The sequence below is a fragment of the Thamnophis sirtalis genome, unplaced genomic scaffold (assembly GCF_051295495.1).
Source record: "Thamnophis sirtalis isolate CommonGarterSnake01/CBP01778 unplaced genomic scaffold, rThaSir2_p1.2 scaffold_11, whole genome shotgun sequence".
In the NCBI taxonomy this organism is placed as follows: domain Eukaryota; kingdom Metazoa; phylum Chordata; class Lepidosauria; order Squamata; family Natricidae; genus Thamnophis; species Thamnophis sirtalis.
In genome coordinates, this window is record NW_028261391.1 from 30,946,809 (window position 1) to 30,956,027 (window position 9,219).

Genomic DNA, 9,219 nt, shown 5'->3' on the forward strand with positions numbered 1-9,219 from the left:
AAATGACTATTGGCTTACCTGAAAGATCATTTTCTGTGCGCTGCAGGAGAGTCCAACACCACCCTGGGGTCTTTCTCCGCTATTCCTTACAGACTTTTTCTGGAACTTTTTTATGGACGTCGTTGGTCAATATTTCAATGCACAACAGTTCCACGCCTTCATTGAAAAATTGGAAGTCAAGGCAACACCAGAGGCATGGTTAAAGTTTCAATTCAGTCGTGGGCAGATTGGCTGTTTAACCCACGCTTGGACTCACCCGCAGCACACAGAAAATGACCCCTTCAGGTAAGCCAATGGTCATTTGAAACCTGATTCACATAGGACAGTACTCTGACACCATTGTCTTCTTAAAAGGATGGAAGTCCTTATGTAATTAGCTTAAATAACTTAATCTAATTAAGTTGTGAACTTAAATTAGAAAACCTTTGGCAGGGTTTCTATTTATTTAAAGGGAGGATACATAAACGGACATATTTTCAAGGAACTTGAAAACTTGAAAAGCTGGAATAACTACCATGAGGCAAGGAGGAATCTGAAAGGAAGTGCAGCAACATAAAGCAAGCAAGATTTAAGTTCATTAAATCAAAAAGACAAATAATCAACAATTGGAGATGTCAGGAAGATATTTACAGAAATTCTTGCCTCAAGCTGGATATTGAAATTTGAAAACCTAAGTAATGTATTGATGAGAAGCAAGGGTAATTATTTAAAGAGAAAACCCAAAGGCGTTTTCATTTGAGGGAAGCAGAAAATATGGTTACCATTTTGCAACAACCTAAGGAGCTGGAACACGGTAAATATATTTTTTTAAAAAATATTTCTCATACTTATATCCTGCATATTATTTGAAGCTAAACCAAAGTACATCACACCCACTTCTCCTACTTTATCTGCAAGAACAACTGAGAGGATACTTGGGCTAAGAGAATGACTGGCTCCCTCAGGAAGCTCTCTTGCTGATGATGGTTTTTAAATTAGATTTCTCTGGATCCAGTCCCATATTTTAACCTTCATGCATTCACTCTAATGCTTCTGAGTATTTTTTTTTCTCTTGTGCCTAAATGTTGGGATCCCATTGAGCTAAATACAAAAGGCTCCATTGGGTTTTTGCCTTCATCAAATATTTTTATTGTTGGCTCGCTATTTATTTTGTTGTTAGATTACAATTGCCATTACAATTGTAAAATTGTAAAATAATTACAATTATTTCTGTGGAATTAAATTTCCACAATGTTCAGTCCAGTTTTATTCCCAAAGTTGTGGCCATTGTCACATGACCATGATTTCTGAGCCAGCAATATCAATGGGAAGCTAGCAGGAAGTTAGAAATCACTCCCACAATCACAGGTTTTTTGCCCACCTCTGATCATTCTGTTTATCTATTTAGATAAGTAAATATTGACTTATCATTAGACTTTGTTTTCCACTACAATACTTTTTTATTTGATATAAACTCTTCTTCGATGATCATGGAACTATCAAGCACAATGGTAAGAAAAATGTAGTTAGCCAAAACTTCAATGTTATTGTAGGGAAGAAAGAGTATTAGATATGTTGGTTGCCTTGAGTTATTTGTAAAAAAATAAAGCAGGATATAAATAAATAAAAAATTTAAAAATAGCATTTGTCATATCATCTTTTTCTCAAAAGATGACCCAACTGGTCACTAGGTTATCTAGTCTAAGCTATCTATTTATTTGTATCCACGTTTATTATTTTTATAAATAAACTCAAGGCAGTGAACATATCAACACACCTTCTTCTCCTATTTTCTCCACAACAACCCTATGAAGTGATTTGGACTGAAAGAGTGACTGATCCAAAGTCATCCAGCTGATTAGGTAACTTCCTATACCTAAATACAATTTAGGTTTTACTGTAACATAATATTTTCTTCTCTTTTTTTAAGTTAATGTTTATTTTGTAACCAATAAGCTCAGAAGAAATGTTTTGAAGTGTGAATTAACAAATAGAAGCTCTCTAAATGTTTGGCAATCTGTAATTTTGTAAACAATCCCTATTATCTTGCCCTATATTGGAGACAGCAATTTTGATTGGGGAAATAAGGAGACATTAATTTAAAAAAATGTGTAATTGTTCAGTAGTTGTGATGTTACCCCCTGAAATGTTTTTCTTTTTGAGCCTTGATACTAGTCTGACAAGCAGGTAAAATGAATGCTAAAATGGGTTCTATGGCTTTGTTTCCATGACTTTTAATATAGTTCCTCTACAATTTCAATTCTTTATCCTCTAAGACAGGGGGGGTCAAACTCATGTCACAGCAGTGTCACATGACATATTGGGACTTCCTCCCTTTCCCTAACCAGGCATGGGCATAGCCAGCACTTGATGCATCCGGCCCATGGGCCAGGAGTTTGACAGCCCTGCTCTAAGAAAAACATCTCACTGTACCAGGGGTGGGTTCCTGCCAGTTCTAACCTCTTCTATAGAAGAGGTTCCACAAATCTACAGTGCCATTTAGAACCGGTTCCAGATCCCTCTCCCTGCCCGTCCACACATCATCAAGAGCGAGAGAAGGAATTCTGGGAGTTGAAGTCCACAAGTCTTAAAGCTGTCAAGTTTGAACACCCCTAGGGTTTTTTTTCTAAAGGGTTAGGGGTGCAAGGGTCTTGTAACTTGACAGCTTTAAGACTTGCGTGCTTCAAATGCCAGTTTCTGAGCCAACATTTTGGTTGCTAAGCAAGAGCGTTGTTAAGTGAGTTTCACCACATTTTACAAGTTGCCCATGCCCACCCAGTCACATGGCTAGCAAGCCACTCCTACCCAGTCACATGGCCGCAAGCCACTTCCACCCAGTCACTTGGCCGGCAAGCCACTCCCACAAAGCAGGCCACATCTACATAAGAGGTTCTAAAAAAAATTGAAACCCACCACTGCACTGTACACATTTAAACCACTTCTATTTTTGTGCACTTTAATATTTTAGCTGAAAGAGCCATGGACTGTTGGCAGAAAGTACATCAGAGTGGGTGGATTTTTCCAACTCTGATCCTTTGTATTTATGGCTTCTTTACCATGATGAGGCCATCTGAACCTTTCCTCACACCTTACCTTACTGGACCTGAAAAAAATCTGACAATTGATGAGGTATAGTGAAATATGTTTTATATGTGAGGGAATTTATTGGGTAGAAATAAGATGCAGTTGTTGGAGGGCTTTTGTGACACCCCATCCCCGATACCGGTTAAATTGCATGCATGTTAAATCCATGATGTAATTTTGTCGGCTGTGATTCAGCAGCACAAGTAGCTACAGATATTTTACATTTCATCAATTTTACCACTTCTCCATAAACTGAACTGGTTATTGGTATTTTTCCAAGTGTAATTAATGGTGTTGATTGTCCTCTACCTTCATATATTTCATATACTTCATGGCTGAAGGCCTCACTAAGACCAGCTTTCTTCTGTTGTTTCCACCTGATGTTCTGATTTCTGGATGATTTGGCTTACTCTAGTGTCCAGGCAATGTTGTTTCATGGTATTACAATAATACTTAAATGTTTGCAAACCTTTTTGAATTTTCAATATTTCTGCATAAATATTATCTAAAACATGATCTATTCTCCATATGTTTTAAATAAGTCCTAGATAAACAGAAATCAATTAAACAAATAAGCCAAAAACTTATACCAGTTTGTTTAGTTATTGAGGAATATGATCCAAAGTTATGTATTTATGTGGAGCAAAATTTCTAGGATTATCAATTCATTTGAAGGGGAAATTAAACTAGAGAAATTAGGCATTTCACAAACTTTTAAGCATGACTGCAAACGACTTTCCCTGGTGGTAGCTGAACCTGCCCTGCTCCAGAGGTCTTCATGACTCCAACTCTATTGGGCTTTGATGAAGCCATTAGAACATGGCTTTTCTGATAGATACAAGGTATCTATCTATCTAGGTACAATCATATGCCTATTTTATGCTTTATAAAATTTCTCCTTTTTGTCTTTTAGGTAACACAACATATTTTTCCAGTTTGGACATACTCCTACCTGGCCCTGCTCTTCCCTGTATTTCTGATTACAGACTATGCACGCTATAAACCTATAATTATTCTACAGGGGATTAGCTTAATTGTTACTTGGGTGTTACTTTTGTTTGCATCTGGCATACCAGCCATGCAGCTGGCAGAGTTTATGTATGGACTTGCAACAGCCACAGAGGTTGCCTATTATGCTTATATATATAGCGTTGTCAGTGCTGATTATTATCAGAAAGTGACAGGTTATTGCAGAAGTATCACCCTGGTGGCATCTACCATGGGATCTCTGCTTGGACAACTTTTAGTTTCTTTAGGCCAAGTACCTTATTTTTATCTTAATGTCATAACTTTAGCTTCTGTGTCTATGGCATTTATATCTTCATTTTTTCTGCCCATGCCACAAAAAAGCATGTTCTTCCACAGAAAGTCTTCCCCAGAACCTTTCATTGGATCAGTAGAGAAAGTTACAATGCAAATTTCCAACCAACAAACCAATCAACAGGACAAAGAGATGACAATATCAGTGGCCGGACCCCAGGATTTACCTGAACACGAGCCATCCAAAATTAAACTCCAGAGTCACTTTCTGTCAATCCTAATGCAGTTGTGCCTGGATTTGAAAGAATGTTATACTACTAAAAAACTTCTGTACTGGTCAATGTGGTGGGCTTTAGCTACTGCAGGATTTAACCAAATTTTGAATTATGTGCAAGTACTGTGGGATGATAAAGCGCCTTCTCATAGTTCTGAAGTTTATAACGGAGCTGTTGAAGCCATAGCTACATTTCTGAGTAAGTAAGCTTAAAATTTATCTTATACATTACCAACCATAAATGTTAAGTACACACAATTGAAACACTAAATTCATGCAAAATCCCACATGTATTCAAACATGTACACATATTTTGATTTATATAAATGGTTGTTTATTTCAGTGGACCTAAAGGATTACAATACAAGTAGTCGTCAGTTTATGACCATAACTAGAGCCATAACTTGTGTTGCTGAGCAGAGTGATTGTTAAGTCAGTCACCTCCAATTTTATGACCATTTTTCACTGCGATGATTGACCAAGTCACTCTGTTGTTAAGCAAACCTGGCTTCTCTCATTTACTTTGCTTGTTGGAAGTCCCCGGGAAGATTACAAATGCCTATCATGTGACCGTGGGATGCTGCTACGATCATATTTTTTTAAGGAAGGTTTTTTTTTCTGAATTTTGTAAATATGTTTAGTTTTTGTTATATGAACAATTTTATCATGGGATCAAAATTTGGGTATGTTGCACTCCAAATTTTGACTAGATGACAAAATTGTTCATAAGAAAAAATACGTTACCTCATATTGAAAAACCATAATGCTAAGCACAAATTGTACTGTAAATTCTTAAACATCCTGAAGGAGATGGACAGTTAAGAAATATGAAATATTTTTAAAAAATGACTATTTTCAATTGAATGATTGGCAAAATTTGGGCATATTTAATCTGGGATTGTAATTAATAAACAGGTAATCATAATACCCTTGAATAATTATCATATAGTACTACTTCTATTTATATTGTTGGGGGGGGGGTTAATAACAATAAGTCTCCCAGCAATTCTGGGAATTGTTAAATTACATTAAATTAAACAGCAGGCTACAATTTCAGCCAGAGATTTAGACTAAACTTTAGTTGTGGAGCAAATCATCAGGTGATACTTTTTGCTGTTAGCAATAGCACTTAGACTTATATATACTGCTTGATAGTGCTTTAGTGTAAACCTGTCTAAGCTGTTTATAAAATCAGCCTATTGCACTCAACAATCTGGGTGCATTTTACTGACCTTGGAAGGATGGAAGGCTGAGTGAGTGAGTAGTGAATTAGCCTGCAGCACTGCCTTCTAACCACTGCACCACCATGGCGCTTAATAAAGGATATTAATATAATAATACACTGATTTTATTACTGGTTGTTATATTGTTGGTATTTTAAGTTTTGCAAGAAAGTAAACAGAGACAAAGAAGTAAATAATACTTTAATGAGAGGATCATTATATCGAAGTTAAACGGGTGAATGATTAGCCATCAGACTTTTGTTAGCCCTGCAGCCTTGTTGAACTATTACTTTGAAATTCTTCCAAAAATAGAAAAGTACATCCATCTTGTCTGCCTATTAAAGGAGCAACCATGTTTAAATGTTTAAATAAATAGGAGTTGTTTTAAATACTTTTTTGTACATGCTACAGTCCTGCAAAATGCGACAGGTTTCTCTACTCCTAGGTTCAATAGCATCACTAGCTGTGGGATATGTGAAACTGAACTGGGATCTAACTGGAGAACTGGCACTGGGAATCTTCTCTGCCCTGGATGCTACTTCACTTTTTGTGATGCATTTTATCCAGAACATTTGGGTCTGCTATGCTAGCTACTTAGTGTTCAAAGCTTGTTATATGCTCCTTATAACCATAGCCACGTAAGTAACTTTTAATTACCAATGTTAATTTGCTACCATTTACAGTACATCTTGCTAGAGTTGAGAATGAAATATTACTGGTGATTTATTTTATGTAAGGATATATGCCATGAAAGAAATGGAGATTTTGTTCCGCTAGCATAATGTTTTTCAACCTTGGCAACTTTAATGCAGACTTCAATGACTAGAATTCCCCAGCCAGCATACTGCACTAAGTATGGAAAAGTTTCATGACATCTTGTTCAGAAGACCCTGTAAATGATATCTAAGAGGACTGAATTTATTTATTAGATTTTATTATTATTTTAAATAAAGTTAAATAATAAAGTCAGGGGCAGCCAGATAAAGGTAAAGGTTACCCTTGCACATATGTGCTAGTTGTTCCCGACTCTAGGGGATGGTCCTTATCTCCATTTCAAAGCTGAAGAGCCAGCGTTGTCCAAAGACGTCTCCATGGTCATGTGGCCAGCATGACTAAATGCCAAAGATGCACAGAACGCTGTTACCTTCCCACCAAAGGTGGTTCCTATTTTTCTACTTGCATTTTTACATGCTTTCGAACTGCTAGGTTGGTAGAAGCTGGGACAAGTAATGGGAACTCACTCTGTTATGTGGGACTAGGGATTCGAACCACCGACCTTTCTGATCGACAACCTCAGCATCTTAGCCACCAGGTCCCTCTTTTATTTTTATTTTTAAATGCGTAGTTCTATTTTATAACAACGCATGTGAAATCCCAAGTACTATACATGATTGTCTAAAGCAGTGTTTCTCAATCTTGGCAACTTTAAGATATATGGACTTCAACTCTCATACTGGCTGGGGAATTCTGGGAGTTGAAATGCACACATTTTAAAGTTGCTGAGGTTGAGAAACACTGGTCTAAAGGAAACTTGTCCTCTCTCCTTTGAGCTGTTTATTCCAGAGCCTAAAAGTTGCATCAATGCTAACACAAACATGGAATGTGTAATGTCATTGTTTCAATTAACAATTCTTTTGTTGCTAAATCAATTAAATGCATTTTAAGACTTATTCAGTTATCTATTCTCAAGATAAAAGTGATTCTGGAAAAAAAATCATTCACTTTATCTTTAGCAACCTTAGTATACCTCTGCTATTGTATGTTAATGAGTCAGTCTAGGTTAAGCAATTTACTCATTACATTGTGCTGTATATGTGTGGAGGTGTGGATATAATTTTATACTGCATTTGTAAAATAACTTATATTCTCCGAATTTTGCCCCACCTCAAGTCTTTTACAATATTTCAATAAGTTACTAATATATCTTGCATAATTCATGAAGTTATATGCAGCCAAATTATACTGAAACTTCGTCACTCAAAACTAGATTCAATATTCTAATAAAAGTTTGTATTTTAGATTCCAGATTGCTATCAACCTCAGTATGGAGCGCTATGCCTTGATGTTTGGCTTCAACAATTTTGTTGCACTGCTAATTCAAACTATATTGACTGTTATTGTAGTTGATTCAAAAGGTCTGGGCCTGGATATTGGGACTCAGGTAAGTTGGACAGGTAATATAGACACTGTTGTTGAATCAGTATTTCTGAAGACTTTCACATCTTTTCAGAGATCACCTTCTGAAATGAATGGACTTGGAAATTTCAAACTAAATAGGGACAGTTACAGGGGTGGGTTCTGGTTGCTGCTGCCAGTTTGCTCAGAGATGCGCTTTGTGCGCATATACAGTGCAACAAAAATTGCTCTGCACATGTGCAGAAGGCAAAAACAAGATGGCACTGCCTACGGCGCCACCGAAAGAACCAGTTCAGGGGTGTGGCAGGCCTGGGTTGCTACCAGTTCCAGCGACACAGGCTGCCAAGTTACTACCAGTTTGCGTGCCATAGGTTCACCATCCCAGGACTATGCTCTTTTCATACCATTTTTAAATGGTTTTGACCATTTAAAATGTAGATCTGAACTCCCATTTCATGCCAGTGCGTATCATTTGATATTCATTTTATAAATATTTAATGAAACCTTTGGGATTGTACTCAAGAGATTATATCGGTTTAGCTATGTACATCAATGTACATTTCAGGAGTCTCTCATGGTTTGCAAAGACAGTTGCTTAAGGTAGTATTATAGCCAAGGTTCTTGGGCTTCATTTTTTGACACTTAAAAGAGGCTAGACATAATACTAATAGGCAAAATAGTTGAAAAACATTAATATATAATAATAGTTGATTTTTTTCTAGGGAAAATAGTTTGATTCTTGATTCTTCTGTTTTATTGCAGTTCTTAATATATGGAAGCTACTTTGCAGTTATAGCTGGGATTTTTCTAAGCAGAAGCGTTTACATCATAGTCTCAACGAAATGTAAAAAGGAAAACCCTGCAGAAAATCTTCAAATGAAAGAACAGCAGCATACAGAGATCCATAGCACAAGAATGTAGCACCATAAACAAACAAAAGCCAAAGCTTTGAAGCCAAATTGAACAATTTATGTGAATAAATCAGTCCCTAGGTGACTTTAAGTCACATTTGCAGATAAAATTAACTCTTATGTCTCATGTGATTTTAAATTATGATACATATGATACATAAGTGTATTAAAAGATCAGAATTCTCAATGTGTCCAACCTAACATAAGATGGTTACATTTGAAACAAGAAGGAAATGTTGGTTACATATAATTGTTTGAGGGGTCACTTGTAATTGCCATTAAAATACTAGTTCTTTATAATACCATTTAATTAAAGAAAATTGAAAGTATTTCCCCTACTTTTTGAAAATTC

General features: G+C 36.3%; 1 protein-coding gene across 2 annotated transcripts; it reads left to right on the forward strand.

Moving 5' to 3' along the window:
- The first annotated feature begins 491 nt into the window (after positions 1 to 491).
- SLC19A3 (solute carrier family 19 member 3) lies at positions 492 to 9,219 on the forward strand. 2 transcript variants are annotated; one of them, XM_014057057.2, is made up of 6 exons: positions 492 to 1,841; positions 2,948 to 3,108; positions 3,977 to 4,796; positions 6,266 to 6,458; positions 7,840 to 7,981; positions 8,719 to 9,219. In XM_014057057.2, the coding sequence occupies exons 2-6, from the start codon at positions 2,959 to 2,961 to the stop codon at positions 8,875 to 8,877; spliced, it is 1,464 nt and encodes a 487-aa protein (XP_013912532.2). In that variant the 5' UTR covers positions 492 to 1,841; positions 2,948 to 2,958; the 3' UTR covers positions 8,878 to 9,219. The 2 variants fall into 2 exon arrangements, with proteins under 2 accessions (XP_013912532.2, XP_013912384.2); XM_014056909.2 differs by having other exon boundaries at positions 492 to 793.

Coding starts and splice junctions, on each gene's coding strand:
- SLC19A3 (XM_014056909.2), top strand. CDS start 754: ATGGTTACCATTTTGCAACAACCTAAGGAGCTGGAACACG. Junction 3,109..3,976: donor AAAATCTGACAATTGATGAG/GTATAGTGAAAT, acceptor TTTGTCTTTTAG/GTAACACAACATATTTTTCC. Junction 4,797..6,265: donor AGCCATAGCTACATTTCTGA/GTAAGTAAGCTT, acceptor CTCTACTCCTAG/GTTCAATAGCATCACTAGCT.